This window comes from Otolemur garnettii, unplaced genomic scaffold (genome assembly GCF_000181295.1).
Source record: "Otolemur garnettii isolate 467f Iridium unplaced genomic scaffold, OtoGar3 scaffold00025, whole genome shotgun sequence".
Lineage (NCBI taxonomy): Eukaryota > Metazoa > Chordata > Mammalia > Primates > Galagidae > Otolemur > Otolemur garnettii.
The window spans coordinates 15,278,361-15,293,510 of record NW_003852420.1 but is presented as its reverse complement, the minus strand read 5'-3'; the positions used below and the strand labels follow the sequence as shown (position 1 = coordinate 15,293,510).

The 15,150-nt window shown below is 50.6% G+C and overlaps 1 protein-coding gene across 1 annotated transcript in view; it reads right to left on the bottom strand.

Annotated features, from left to right (window-relative positions):
• The window catches only part of LOC100952926, a 19,482-nt gene that overhangs the window by 106 nt on the left and 4,226 nt on the right, over positions 1-15,150 (bottom strand). The window contains exons 4-14 of the mRNA XM_003788101.1: positions 14,397-14,528; positions 13,496-13,580; positions 13,336-13,399; positions 12,823-12,908; positions 11,761-11,943; positions 9,180-9,233; positions 8,112-8,264; positions 7,000-7,067; positions 6,733-6,778; positions 4,520-4,583; positions 2,051-2,130 (exon numbers count right to left, since the gene is read on the bottom strand). Coding sequence (XP_003788149.1) covers positions 2,051-2,130; positions 4,520-4,583; positions 6,733-6,778; positions 7,000-7,067; positions 8,112-8,264; positions 9,180-9,233; positions 11,761-11,943; positions 12,823-12,908; positions 13,336-13,399; positions 13,496-13,580; positions 14,397-14,528 — 1,015 coding nt within the window. The remainder of the gene's footprint in view (positions 1-2,050; positions 2,131-4,519; positions 4,584-6,732; positions 6,779-6,999; positions 7,068-8,111; positions 8,265-9,179; positions 9,234-11,760; positions 11,944-12,822; positions 12,909-13,335; positions 13,400-13,495; positions 13,581-14,396; positions 14,529-15,150) is intronic.

Sequence of the window (15,150 nt, the reverse complement as noted above, 5' to 3'; positions counted from 1 at the left end):
CCCCCACCCCCGTTGCCCAGTAAGCCTGTACTTCTTGAGGCTGCTCTTGCCACTTCCGAGAGGGGCCCTGTGTGTGTTCCAAGGACACACCTTCCCCTGATTCAAGAAAGCAAAGTCAAGGACTGACTGGACCAGGGGATGGAGTGGGAAGAGGGGAGTCTCGGGATGCTTGTGAGGGAAAGAATAGATCAGACTTCGGGGCCTTCCCAAGAGCCTGCATGTCAGGGAGGTGCTAACCTTTCTGTGTTGGGGATTGTCCTGTGGGAGTCGCCCTGAGATGGGCCCCTTGCCCAGCGAGAGCCTCCCTCACATTCTCTCCCACAATGCCCAAGCCTCTGCCAGACCTGACCGTGCTTCTGGAATCTCTCTGATCCTGCACCTGTTGTCCCCACCACTATGGGAGCTCCTGGAGAGTTCAAAGACTGGGTCTAACTCATCTCTTTGTCCCATAGTCGCTGAGTACAGGGCCAGGCACAGAGCAGTCAGTGATGTGTATTGGCTGACCCAGTGAGGGATGATGAATGAACGTGTGAGCAATGAGGGCAGCCAGGTAAGGATGTGCAGACTGTGCACTGCCCAACTCCAGATGGTGTCATTCCTGTAAACTATGGTGTGGGGACTGCACTCTGGAGTTGTGTAACGTGTGACCCACACATGACGATGAGGACACCTTGAAGCAAGTCAGTGAATGAGCCGGTGAGCCCACCCACCCTCTCACCCCTGCCTCATGTAGGTCTTGTTATGAGACAGCTGCTGGGCAGGCTCCAGGCTCTGGCTGTGTCCTGGCTCTGTTCCTCTTTGACATTCAGAGCACAGATGGGCCCCCTGCCCACCTTGGGCAGCATTCTGAGCTGATGGGCCCACCCTGCTGGGATGCGCAGCATCATTTCTGGAGCAGCCTCAGTCCCTGTGTCGCTTGTAATGGCTCCTCTGCCCTCACCAAATGTGTCTGGGCCTTGCTTCCCCACTAGCCTACCCTCACCATGGCCTGAATGTAGGAGGGGGTCTGCAGGGTGGGGGTGGGGTGTGAGGAGGCAAGCTGCTGCTGTCCCCTCCCGCCTGCCTCCTTCGGTGCAGCTGAGAGTCCCGGAGCTGAAGCTTTCAGTGTGGGATGGTGGGTCATGCTCTGTTGGATGCCAGAGTAGGGCTCAGTGAAATCAGTGCTCCTAACAGTTCCTTGTGTTTGTAAAGGAGAGCCCTCATTTTGAGCTCCTGGGGAGAAATAGACATATCCCCATTTTCCAGATGGGGACAACAGGCCCAGGGAGGGGCAGTGGCTTGGCCAAGGTCACAGAGCCAGAATCTGTTCCATTCTCTCTGCCTCTGTCCTTCCTGCTCTAAGAACAGGAGTCTTTTTAAGGAGGGAGACAAAGAAATGAAGGGTATCTCTAGTCCCCACCCATTCCCACCAACCCCATCCACCTCCTCTGACCCTATAGCGAGGAGGAAGAGGCGGAGCAGGCAGGGCAGCTCCAGGGGCCCGCTCAGCCACAAGCTCCTTGCTAGCTTTCTCTGCCCTCTGGACTCTGTTGCATCTTACCTCCCTGGTGTTTAGGAAGCCTAGACTGGCCCTGGGTCCCACCCTGTATAGCAGATGCCACAGGCAACAGCCCTGTGCTGGGGAGGTGGGTAGTCCAGGCTAAGGGTATAGGCTTTGATGGACCCAGGTGGGGATCCCAGTTCTGCTGCCTTAGGCAAGTTTCTCTGCCTCTCTGTGTCTTAGTTCCCTCAGTTGTAAAGTGGGGGAAATAACCTCATCATCTGGCGAGCTAACTGTGAAGATCACTTGTGTGAGGCAACGAGGCTGTTGAGGAGCCCTGTGATCTAGCTCCCTGAGGGAGGTGTGTCGCCCCTTGGAGCCTCAGTTTCCTCATCCATCGTGGGGCATCACACAAGGACAGCTGTGAGCAGGAGGTGGGAAGAAGGCAAAGGGCCAGTGTAGGGAAGCTTCTGCCTCTGCAGAATGGGGACAAGGCCACTCCAGGCTCAAAGGCACTTCTGGCTCTGAATATCCATAAGTGTCTCAGGAAGCTTCTTTTCCTCAGCTTACCTTGGAGACGTCCATTCGGGCCTGGTCAAAGGAGATGCCCTTGATGTTGGGCAGGGGGAGGTGGTGTTGTCTGAGCAGCTCTGCAAGAGGGGTGGGCAGAGGTGTCTGTGGGTGCAGGGCAAGATGTTGCGTGGGGCTGCTCTGCCACCCAGAACAGGGAAGGGACTGGGTGTATCCCCTCCCTCAGCCCCCTTGCTTGGGGGGACCATTCCCATCACTCCTGAAGCAGCCTCTGAACAGCAAGCAGCTGTATTCAGGAAAGCCAGTTTCTCTACCCACTTACTAAACCTATTTTTTTTTTTTTTTCTGAGACAGAGTCTAACTCTGTTACCCTGGGTGGATTGTCCTGGAATCATAGTTCATAGCAACCTCAGACTCTTAGGCTTAAGCCATCCTATTGTCTCAGCCTCCCAAGTAGCTGGGATTACAGGCACCCACCATGATGCCCAGTTAGTTTTCCTGTTTTTAGAAAATAGGTCTCACTCTTGCTCAGGCTGGTCTCAAACTTGTGAGCTCAAGCAATCCACCCGCCTCAGTCTCCCAGAGTGCTAGGATTATGGGAGTGAGCCACTGAGCCCGGCCAACTCAACCTATCTTAAGGGAAATTCTCAAATGTATCCAGTCACTGTCAACACATTCTCATGAAGACATTCTTCTTAGCAGTATTTTATGGAATGTTCTATTTGTTGAAGATTTCTTCTTTTTTTTGAGATGGAATCTTACTATGTTGCCCTCAGTTAGAGTGCTGTGGCATCACAGCTCATAGCAACCTCAAACCCTTGGGCTTAACCTTAACCCTTGGCCTCCGTCTCCCAAGTAGCTGGGACTACAGGCATCCACCACAATTCCCAGCTATTTTTTGGTTGTAGTTGTCATTGTTTAACAGGCTTGGGCAGGGTTCGAACCTGCCAGCATCGGTGTATGTGGCCAGTGCCCTAACCACTGAGCTTGTAGCGCTTAGCCTGTTGAAGATTTCTTATAAATCTATTGATGAATTTTATTCCTTTTTTTTTATTTGAGACAGAGTCTCAAGCTGTAGCCCTCAGTAGAGTGCTGTGGCATCACAGCTCACAGCAACCTCCAACTCTTGGGCTTAAGCAATTCTCTTACCTCAGCCTCCCAAGTAGCTGGGGCTACAGGTACCCACCACAATGCCTGGCTATTTTTTGGTTGTCATTGTTGTGGCGGGTGGGGGCTGGATTTGAACCTGCCAGCTCAGGTGTATGGGGCTGGCGCCCTAGCCGCTTGAGCTACAGGTGCTGAGCTGATGAATTTTATTCTTTAATCAAGGGAAGTAGCTGAGAACACTCTTCATTCCTAAGAAAGGTAAAATGTTGGCAGAAACAAAATGTCTCAAAAGGATTAGAAAGAAGTCAGAAGGAACTGAAAAATTAACCTTGAAATATAGAAATTTGGTTATATTAATAAGAAAATATCCACTGAATGTATCAAAGAAGGAAAATATATTCAGGCTTGGTGCCTGTAGCACAGTGGTTATGGTGCCAGCCACATACACCAAGGCTGGCAGGTTCGAATCTGGCCTAGACCAGCTAAACAACAATGACAACAACAACCAAAAAAATAGCCGGGGATTGTGGTGGGTGCTTGTCCCAGGTTCTTGGGAGGCTGAGGCAAGAGAATCGCTTAAGCCCAGGAGTTTGAGGTTGCTGTGAGCTGTGACGCCCACAGCTCTCTACCAAGGGTGACATAGTGAGACTTTGTCTCAAAAAAAAAAAAGGAAAATATTCACAAATATACTTATTTATCATATATATGAAAAATAGTCCTTAAAGCAGGTTTTTGATAAATTGGTAAATTTGGTGAATTTGAAGAATGGGTCATTTTGTAATTTGAGTTTCAATGAAGTAACCATTTGGCTGGCAATTTGATTTTTAGCAAACTAAGTTTCTGAGATTTGGCCTTGAGGGTGTGGCCTGAGCCTTCTTGACCCTTCTTCTGTGCTGACACCCAGGCTGAGCTGAGTGCAAGCTGTCCATTCTGGATGGGGCACACTTGCCATGAACCAGGAGCCCCGCCTGGGCCATTTCACTTGGGCATGTTACCTCCCAAGCCCTTGAAGGGCTGTGGGCTCTGTCACCTCTGTTGGGAGCTGTGGGCTCTGTCACCTCTGAGGGCCCTTTCTATGTTGGTTTCCACAGTGCAAACCCACACCTCCCCATCCCAAAGCCCCTCCTGGCCACATGTCCTACTTCTAAGCTTTCATCGCTACCAGCTGCCTGGATGAAGAACAGGAGGGCACACGTGGGCCCTTCCCCAGTCCCCTTGTTGGTCATGCTCCAGGTTCCAGTGTCTCCACTCTGCCTTCTCTGCTCTGCCTATGGGCAGCTCTTAGCCAACCCAGGGGACAAGGCCGAAGCCAGCTGGCTGTGGAGGCCCTCTGGACATGTTTGATGCTGCTCTGAGGTGCATGGTATGTGGGCATGGCAGAAGAACAGAGTAGGGGCTCACCATTGTGACGGGGCAAAAAGACCCTCTTCAGAAGCTCTAAGAGAAAGGCCTTCAGATGTCCTTCCTGCAATAGATGAAAGAGGAATAAGAAGCTCACGTCTGTTGGGTTGGCAGGCTCTAACCATAGGAATGAGGGGAGCTCAGTGTACAGATGCCCACAGGGGATCCGGAGAAGTACTGGACACTCTACCCTTAACCCCTGACCTCCCAAGCGGCCATGGGGTGGGTAGTCCAGAGTAATATGAGATCAGGGATGGAAAGTGAATGAAGCCTGAGACTCTTCTGGAGGACACTGGAACCAGTGGACCAGATTAGTGAAGGGACATGGGGCAAAACTAAGGAGCCTGAAAAAGAGACACCCGCTGGTGTCTCTTCCCGAGGGGCTATTCCTGCTCCTACCCTGGGAGAACTCACTGCCTTTGCCAGTCAGTGTGCTACCCTGGGGACATTCCACCTTGCTCGGCCTCCACAGGACTGAGTCTCATGCTCTACCCCTAATGGGGGAAGGCTGTTATGGGGGATGATTTTGAAACACTATAAAATCAGCATCCCGGTTACATCAGGCCTTGCTCTGTTCTTACATTTATAGCAAGGACTAGAGCATCTCTGCAGGGAAGCCCTGGGGAAGAGGAAATTGGTTTGTGAGACCCCAGGCCTAGGGCTCTGCAGGGACCAATGCAAGAGGAGCTCTCTACTGCTGAGCTGCCTGATACTGGGGTAGGAGTTATCTCATTGAGGAAGCAAGCCTCCTACCATTAGGAGAGGTCTGTCCAAGGGCTCCCCCAACCCATTTAGACAAATCGGAAAAAGACTCTTTTTTCATGATGCTCTTTTCCCATCTGTTCGGAGACTGTCATAAACATATACATGTATCTGCACTGTCTATACAGGGGTCCTCAAACTTTTTAAACAGGGGGCCAGTTCAATGTCCCTCAGACCATTGGAGGGCCAGACTGCGGGCTCCGGGACGAGTCGGCTGCTAAGCAGGACAGGCAGCGGCGGCAAAAACACCCAGCAGGCCAGATAAATGTCCTTGGTGGGCTGCATGTGGCCCGCAGGCTGTAGTTTGAGGACGCCTGTTCTATGACATGGGTGGCTTGTACAGTCCACAACTTATCCAACTACACACAGCAGTTCTGGTCTGTATGACTGTCCTCTAATGATGTCATAAAAGAGATCCTGAGCAGATGATCTGTAGGCCCACTCAACCCTGGGATTCTGTAGAGTAAGAACGGAGCGAGGCCTGATGGGACAGGGATGAAGATTTTATTCTTTTTCATGATGCCTGTTCTAGCTCAGCCCTTCTGTTGTTTTCCCCCTTGCAGCCTTCACCTGTTAGGGCCAGAGTGTGACACTCATGGTCCTAGAGAAGTGGAGGGTGGTGGGATGTCCCCAGCGTAGGGAAAAAGTGTAGTTACTATGGGGGTTCCCTCTGACTGGCAAGGACTGTGAGCAGTTCTTCCAGGGTAGGAGTGGGAACGGCCCCTGGGGAAGAGATAGGACACTCCACTGGTCCACTGACACCATCTTGGCCAAGCTTCATCAGCTATGACTGCATCATTCTACCAGCCTGCTTGGATACTCCTGCCTACACCCCAGTCCTTCCAGTGGCTTCCATCTTACTCAGAGGAAAAGTTGATCCCCAGCTGCAAGCCTAGTCCTGCCCCTCTGTTGCCTCCCCTCGCTCCCTCTGCTCCAGCCACATCGGCTGGTCCCTGAGCCCATGAGACACACTCCTGCCATGGGGCCTCTGTCCACATCTTCCCCCAGATCCCAGACAACTTCTTTTCCAAGTCTTTGCTCAAAAGTTCACCTTCTCAATGAGGACTTCTCTGACTTTGTTTTTAATAATATCACTCCACCCTGTACACCTGGTCCCCTCTACTTTTGCTGTAGTGTTATCACCTGCCTATATATTATGTAATTTACTTTACTGGGGCTGGGGCTTATACCCGACCTCACTCTGCCAGAACGTGAGGGACCTTGCTGGTGTTCTCTGACACATCCCAGGTACATAAGACAAGGCCACACCCATAATAGGTGCTCGATAAATATTTGTTATGTGTATGAAAAGAGAAAGCCTGGGAGACTCCCCTACTCTTGCAGCAGGCATGAGTGGTTTCCAGGGCAAAAGGAGATCAGGGACAGAAAGTGAAAGAGGCTTTCAACTTGGATTGAAGGCCAAGAGACTGAGGCCAAGAAAAGGGACTCACCTGCTTCTTGATGCCAGTGGGGTGGGGGCTCAGGGTGATGGTGGTGCTACCAGAGAAAAGAGATCACTTTTGTGTCACAGCAGCCTTTTAGGGGTGCAGTGCTCAGTGAGCTGTGGGTCGCAACACCCCTCTCTCCCTCTTATAAGCCTCCTGTCATTCTCCTGACAGCAGGTGGAAATATACACATTTAACCACATGCTTTCTCTCTCATCTCACTTTCTGTTACCATCTTATTTTTTCTGAACTTTGCAAACAAAAAAGTGTTACCTTTTTGGAGTAAACTGGATTATTAGTTCCTGATTTCTTGAAGAAAATACAGCCTTTGAAAAAAGTTCCTATGAGGAAATTAGATTAGAACAGGAGAGAAATTTAGGTTCTAGCCAGAGGGATTCCCTTGCCTGCAGCTCCCATGATACCTGGCTCTCTCTCATCAGTCCTCACCTCCCTCCCTGTGACACTGTCTTCTCTAGCTGCTGGTTCATGTGTGTCCAGATCATGCATGCGTGGGCCTTGCCATAGGAGAGGACACAGAGGGATACTGGGTGCCCCTGGATCCAGGGACCCAGCGCTAGACACAAGGAGGGCTCAGCTCAGTGGAGGGAAATCCTTCTGTAATGAAAGTGACTTGGCTCAGGAATCATCATTGCTTGGAAGCCAGGGGAGCCCTTGGTTTTGAGGGGGGTATATAGGGACCTTCATAACTTACATGGTTACCTTATGAACCAGAAATAAAGTGACTTTTCACCGCTAGCCAGAGATGACCAGCTTTTTTGCCGTAGAATCATGCTGAGAAAGAGCCCAAGGGTCCTCTTGTACTGGGCAGGTGCCACTTGGCTCACCTATAGTGGGGACCTGTTTGTGTCCTTATCTGGGGCACCTTCCTAATCTCACGGTCTGTGGAACAGGTCTGTTCAGAACAGAGAAGTTGAACTCCTCCCAGGGCCCAGCCTTCTCTGGTTGGGGCCACCCTTTCTCTTAGGGAGTGGAGAAAGAGTCACATTTAGGCCCTCCACCAACTCTTTGTCTCTGAACTTCCTCCCGGGCTTTTGATGCAGTCATGCCCCGGGGAGACAGTGAGAAGGCCCCACCTGGCAAGGACTGCAAGTTCAGGGGCTCAGAGGCAAACCCCTTTAGTTGCTGAGGAGGTCCTTGGGGAGCATCCTGGGGGGTGCGTGTGAATGTAGGGGCACAGATGTTAAAGTATTTTAATGTTTTAGCAGAGGGCACAGCTATCCGGTGGACTGATTGATTGTGAACAGGTGACACAGCACTGAGATTTGCTGTGGGCTCCTGTCACCCTGCCCTCAGCTAGCAGGCCCTGGAGGGCCTCATCATAGATTCAGGACTTCGGGGGACAAGGACCTTTGAATCTCACTCACCCAGGAAACTGGGACAGAGGAGGAGTTGCTGGGGCCCAGCAGCACCAGCAAGCCTGGCTGGATGACTGTGGCCACGTTTCCCTCAAGTTGGACGGTGGGAGGATCAGGAGTGTTGATGGTCAGTCTCACATTCCCTCTGGGCTGATTACAAGCCTGGATGAGGTTAGAGCAGAAAAGTATAGGCAGAGACAGAAGCTGGCTTTCTTCGGCCCCCAGCTTGAGAAATGGAACAAGACCATCTGAGGAGTCTGGAGTCTGGGCTCTAATTATACTCTGCAGCAACTTGCTGTGTGACCAGGAGAGGTCACTTATGCTCCCTAAGCTTCTTTGAGGCGGGATTGCAGCCTCTTCCTGGGCATACACAGCAGCTAAAGCATAGATTTATGGAACCAGAGTTCCAGCTTCACTACTTGCAAACTGTGGGCCAAGGCAAGTCTCTTAATCTCTCTGTGCCTTGATTTTTACTCTTATAACACAGGGATAATAATTATACCCTCCCCATAAGGTCGTTGTGAGGATAAATTAACTTATATAATGTGCCCAGAGAAGAGCCACACCTAGTAATGCTATTCACTTGGCATCTGCATTGGTGGTTGTTACTGACTGGCTCTCAGGTGCCATAGGCTAAAACAATGTCCTCTGCAGAGAGGACAGTGAACGTGGATTCTGAAGTCTAGGACTGGGTTGAAATTTTGGCCCAAGCAATGTGAGCCTGGGCAAGTGAGTTCACCTTATTAACCTCAGTCTGTTCATCTATAAAAGGGGCTGACAGTGTGGGGTTCCCAGAGGGTCACACTGATGTGGGTGGAGGAGCCTGTATGCAGTTGCCACCCACTATCATCTAGGTGCACGCCTGGGGGCTTGCTCAGTAGTGAATAATGGTGGTGCATCATCTCATTTAATCCTCACATCACCTGTGAAGCAGGTGCAATGGTTCTCAGTCACAGAAGGAAACCCTGGCCAAATGGAGCACACCTGTGTGCCCTGGCCTGGTCCCGCCGCCCTGGCCCAGCATCTTTCCTGAGACCTTGGCCAGGTTGCTGGGGGAGGAGTTGGTAACACACTTACCTCTGGCCCAGGCTCCAGTTCTCCTAATGACAATAGCCGAATGAGGTCAGAAGCCTGGAAAAAGGGCAAAGTATGTATTAGTTAGCTTTTAGAATCTGCCAAATCTGTTCTGAGCAGGCTATGGGGGCGGACTGGGGGGGGGCAGCTCAGTGAGGTTTGATGAGAATAATTGTCCCCTGCCAGATGTACCACCTGCGTGCCAGTCATTCTTAGCATGTGAGCAGCTATTAATCTGGTTTCTCATCATGATTTATCTGGAAAGCTTAGCTTTTTGTTGTTTTGATGACTTTTCTCTCCTAATATTTTACTGTGAACATTTCTATACATACAGCAAAGTTGAAAGAATTTTGCAGAGAGCATGAATGTATTAATCACATAGATTCTTCTGTTAACACTTTTCTATGCTTGCTTTATCATATTGATGTCCCCCTATCTATGCTTCCTTGATTTTTGAAAATCATAAATTATAGAAAACGTGAGAGAAATGTGTAAAGTAGGGAGTAAAAGTTCACCCAGCATCTCTTTTCTTTTCCCTCTAATCCTGTTCTCAGGGGTAACCACTGTTGACATTCTGAAGTATATCCTGACAGACTTTTTGCTACACGCATACAAACCTGAGTAGATGGGAACATTCTAACCACATGGTGCTGAACCTTGTTTGTTCCCCTCATTGTCAGTGCATACAGAAAAACTCCATTTGTAACAGCTGTGTACTACTCCACAGTGCATGAATTTTACCAGTTCCTTATTGATGATTGATGAACACCTACGTTAACTTTATTTTTCACCTTATATCACAATGTCATGTGAGGCTGCCAAGAACCCCCTTGCCCATGTACCATTGCCCACTGGTGTAAGATTTCTGTAGACCTGCAGGGTTCACTTCTAACTGGCTCCAAGCTGCCACACTTGTGAGAGATGGAGCGACCTGCAGGGGAGGCAGGAAACCTGGCTATAGTCCTGACCCCGCCTGCCTTTTGGCCTTGGACAACTCACATTCCCCATCTGGGACTTGGTTTCCTTATGTAAAAAGTAGAGCAATAATGATATATCATTTTCAAATATGGATCTTAGAGCATCATTTTTTATTTTTTTATTTATTTTATTTATTTTATTTATTTTTGGCCAGGGCTGGATTTGAACCCTCCACCTCCTGCATATGGGGCTGGCGCCCTACCCTTTTGAGCCATAGGCGCCGCCCCAGGGCATCATTTTTTAACTTAAATATTTCCTGAGCCTTCACTGTGTACCTTTCATGTGGTAGGTATACTGTCCATAGTCCTGCCCTCACAACAGGGAGACAGTGAGCACGCAAAATTAAGTAGTGTACATATATGTGTTATGTGTACATGCAATTTTGCACATACAACTTCGTACAAACACATATCTATACATATGTTTTAAAGTTAGAATGTGATCAGTATTTTGAAGGGAAAAGAACACAGTGGAGACCTTACTTAACATCTCCCAATGCAGTGGTCAAAGGGTGCTCTCTGAGGAGACACCATCTGGACTGAGACCAGCAGGGAAGGGAATAATGTTCCAGGTAGGGACCAGCATGAGTCAGGGCTTTGAAGTGGGAGCCAGCACAGCCCATGTGATAGGAGTGTGGTGGGTGAAGAGACAGGGCCAGAGATGGGGCAGCAGTGAGAGCACGCAGCGCCCCAGGAGCTGCACAGGAGACGGGATTTTATTCAGGGTGTACTGCGGAGTTGCTGGGGGATTTTTGTGATGTATCTGGATGTTTCCTCTCATTGATCCCCCCCATTGCCCCTGGGAGCTGGCTGTTCTTGCAGACCTCTGTGTCTGCCTCCTTGTCACCATTCAGGCCACCTCTTCAAAGATGTCTTTGCTGACTAGAGGTCCAGGGTAGTAGCCCTCTCACCTCCACCAGTCACTCACTATCCCATTGCCCTACTTGCTGTAAATAATGAGATAACTTATTTTATTTAATGGACAGTTTCCTTTTTCAGTTTCTTTTTTTTTGAGACAGAGCCTCAAGCTGTCCCCCTGGGTAGAGTGCTGTGGCATCACAGCTCACAGCAACCTCCAACTCCTGGGCTCAAGCAAGTCTCCTGCCTCAGCCTCCCAAGTAGCTGGGACCACAGGCGCCCGCCACAACGCCCAGCTATTTTTTGGTTGCAGCCGTCATTGTTGTTTGGCAGGTCCGGGCTGGATTTGAACCCACCACCTTAGGTGTATGTGGCTGGCGCCTTAGCCACTTGAGCCACAGGCTCCGAGCCCCTTTTTCAGTTTCTAATCTTCCACTAGACTTTAAGTTCTGCAAGGACAGGAACCCTGTGTGCATGGGCTTGGCACACAGTAGGCCTGCAATAGATATTTTCAGTTTAAATGAATAAATAGGCATTAGGAAGAGAGGAACAACAAAGGGGACTCAGTGTCCAGGGATATCTTCCCAGGTGAGGGGACTTCTATTCTGGGTTCTGAAGGTTAAATAGTTCTCTAGGTGAGATCCAGAGAGGGTAAGTGACTTATGCAGGCCCACCCAGAAAGGCACTGATTTCTTCATGTGCAAAAATAAAGTTCTGTCCATCCCCATTCCTCCTCCTCAAGCACTCACTGTCGAGTCCTGGGGGTCCACATAGATCTCCTTGCTGGTGTAGAGGCAGGACAAGATATTATTGTAGACCTCCAGCCAAAAGACCAGGTCTGCCATGCTTCCTGGAGCTAATCTTGGGAGGGGCTGAGGAGCCAGGTGGTCAGAACTTAGGGTTCTCTGGCTTGGGCCACAGGGAGTCACGAGCTTCAGAGAAATGAAAGAAGAAGAAATTCAGTGGGAACAGCCTCCTTGGCTAACCTGATCATAGTCAGCATTGCAGGCTCCCTGTGATTAGTGTGGTGCTGGATATTTACATGCACGATCTCATCTGAACCTCACAACAGGGCTGGGAGATAGGAACTGTTATTGTCACCATTTGACAGATGAGGAAGCCGAAGCCCAGATAGGTGAGGTGATTTATTCAGATTGCACATGTGGTAAGAAGTAGAGCAGGGCTTGGGGCCCAGGAGCCTGGGTTCCCGCTTCACCCTCATCCAACCCCACTTCCTTCTCTGCGCCCTGGGTAACGGGCCTCCTTCCCATCCACTCAAATCCTCCTGTCCTCCCAACCCACCTTCTATAATTCCATGGGGATAGGGAAGGAGCAGAGGCCAGGAACTGGGCAGAAACAACCAGCCTTGTCCTGTCTCTGGACCTCCGTTTCTCTACCTGAGAGGTCTCTTCCAGCTGGGGCACTGTGTGCGGCCCTGCAGGAACTGGGCAGAAACAACCAGCCTTGTCCTGTCTCTGGACCTCCGTTTCTCTACCTGAGAGGTCTCTTCCAGCTGGGGCACTGTGTGCGGCCCTGCAGCCCCCTGAGCTCACCTGTCTGCCTCTCATTGGAGCCTGGTGCTTGCTCCCTGGCCATGCAGCCCTATGGCTCCCCTATTTTCGGGGTGAGCCCAAGCTCTACATTCTCCCTCTCCTTCCCCTCCACCCATCACCTCCTCTGCTTGCTCCTTCTCCTTCCTCCCTCCCCATTTTCCTTCCCTTTGCTCCTAGCCAGAGAAGACCCATCTCCTTTGCCCCTCCCCAGACCAGTGGACATTCCTGGAGGGTCTGTCCAGTCGAGGGCAGATGCACCTGCACTTTCATCAGGATGGCCTCCTCTGTGAACTCCGTGGTGGTGATGTAGTACTGGAAGTCCTCTGGGCCAGAGCTGGCTGGGGCTGCAATGAAGAAATGAAGCTGGGGTTCAGCCCTCCTTCGGGAGAGATGGAGGGGTGTGGGAGGCAGGAAGAAACTCGTTCTTCCTCTGCTTAGCTTTGGGCTCCTTGAGGGCTGACCTTGTACTTCTTATAACAGTGAACATTCATCAGGTGGTAACTTAGTGGCAGGTTGTGTTATTATCACAACAATCTTATTCTGTGAGCCTATGAGTAGTCCCATTCTACAGGAGTCCTATTCATCAAAGGCAAAAATGACTTACCAGGGCCCAGGCTGTATTGCCCCCCTTTTTGCCCTTCCTAGAAAGTGGGCTCCCATGGGCAGAGGTTTTCTATTTTGTTCCCCATCATATTCTGAGACCCTAAAGCAATGCCCAGCACACAGCAGGCAGCAGCAGACAAGCTGCTGACTTGGTTAGGAGCAACATACGCAGAGCGATTTGCAAGAGGTCTTCCAGCAGCAGGTTGAGCAGAGTTGTGGCCAGGGGGCACACCTGGAGAGGCGGTATGACGGTTGGGGTGAGGTTAAGGGGCTCTCTCTTGGGGTCATACGCTTCTCCTAAGAAGGCGGGGGAGGTGGGCTAACTCACTATCTTCTGTAGGAGGAAAGGCAATGCCTCGTCCAGGGCACTTGTCACCAACTTCAGAACTTTGTTCACTGGCAGGAAGTCCATCCTAGGAGAATGGGGCAACTGGTGGGGCCTGACACAGATGGCAGGGGGACTGGCCAAAGTAGGGAGTCAGAGTGGCACGGAGCTGAGGAAGTCCCTCTGGGCCTGTGCGGCCTGGAGGCTCCAGGGGCTGCCCCTTCCCTGTCTGGTGTCTCTCTCTCTTCCCTTCCCCCTTTCCAATTCTGTCCTTTCCCCTTTCTTGCCTTCCCGCTTTCTCTCTCCCCAACTTTCTCCTCCTTCTCTTTATTTCTTCCTAATTTCTCTTCTGTCCCTTTATTTCTATCTCTGCTTAACGTCTCTGGGATTTTTAAGCAGAGAGAGGTCACACCTAGTAGTGGAGGTCATGGAAGGCTTCCTGGAGGAGGTTTTGTGTTGGGTAAATAAAAGAATGATAGATAGCGGCCACCTTATGTGGCAGGTTCTGTGTTAAGTGGGTCAGTGGGTGAGCTCATCTCCTCTCACAACCAACCACTGGCTGGTACTACGAGCAATTCCATTTTACTGGTGAGGAGATGGAGGCTCCTAGAGGTCAGATAGGTTGCCCAGAGCCTCCTAGTTGGAAGGTGTCCAAGCTGAGGTTTGAAGCGGGGTGGATAAACGCACTTAGCACTGACAGTCAAGGTGGTGGCAGGAGATGCTGGCAGAGGGAATGTGCAGTCTTTGGCCTTGGGGGTGACCCTGCTCTGATGCTCTGGTCACTCTGGTTACAATGAGGCTGGGGAGAGGCAGTCCCAGCCCCGAGTTTCTGTGGAGGATGAGTGTGGGAAGGGCTGGTGCCCGGCCCTGCCCAGTGAAAGCGCAGGCGTATGCAGCTACTCACTGCTCCAGCACCTCGATGCCCAGGTATCCAGGTGGGGTGTGGCACTCCTCAAAGGCCACCTGGGTTTTATTTCCTGTCTGTTCCAACCGTACTCCAATGAGAATGTTCTTGATGACTTTGAGCCGGAGGATCCTGCAGGGAGAGTGTGTCTGGGCAGGCACCACGCCAGAGCACAAGGTTGAAGGCAGAGTCCACAAGCAACAAGCTGGGAGCCTGCAGGTGCCTGGAGAGCTCAAATGAAAAACTAGGAGAGTTTATTCAAAATATGGAAAACCTGGCCAGGCGTGGTGGCTCATGCCTATAATCCTAGCACTCTGGGAGGCTGAGGCAGGTGGATTGCCTGAGCTCAGGAGTTCGAGACCAGCCTGAGCAAGAGTGAGATCCTGTCTCAAAAACTAGCCAGGCATTGTGGCAGGTGCCTGTAGTCCCAGCTACTGGGGAGGCTGAGACAAGAGGATATCTTAAGCCCAAGAGTTTGAGGTTGCTGTGAGCTGTGACGCTCTGGCACTCCACCCAGGGAGATGGAGTCTCAAAAAAAAAAAAAAAATATATATATATGGAAAACCAGAGCCATAGAGGTCAACTGTTGGCTGGTCTATCAATTGTTCCTAAAATGAACATACAATGCATAGCCACTCAGATACAGAAGATACAATTAAAATCTCCTAATTCTGTGACAGGGCAAGAAGAAGGTGACCAATTTTTTTTTTTTTTTTTTTTTTTTGCAGTTTTGGCCGGGACTGGGTTTGAACCC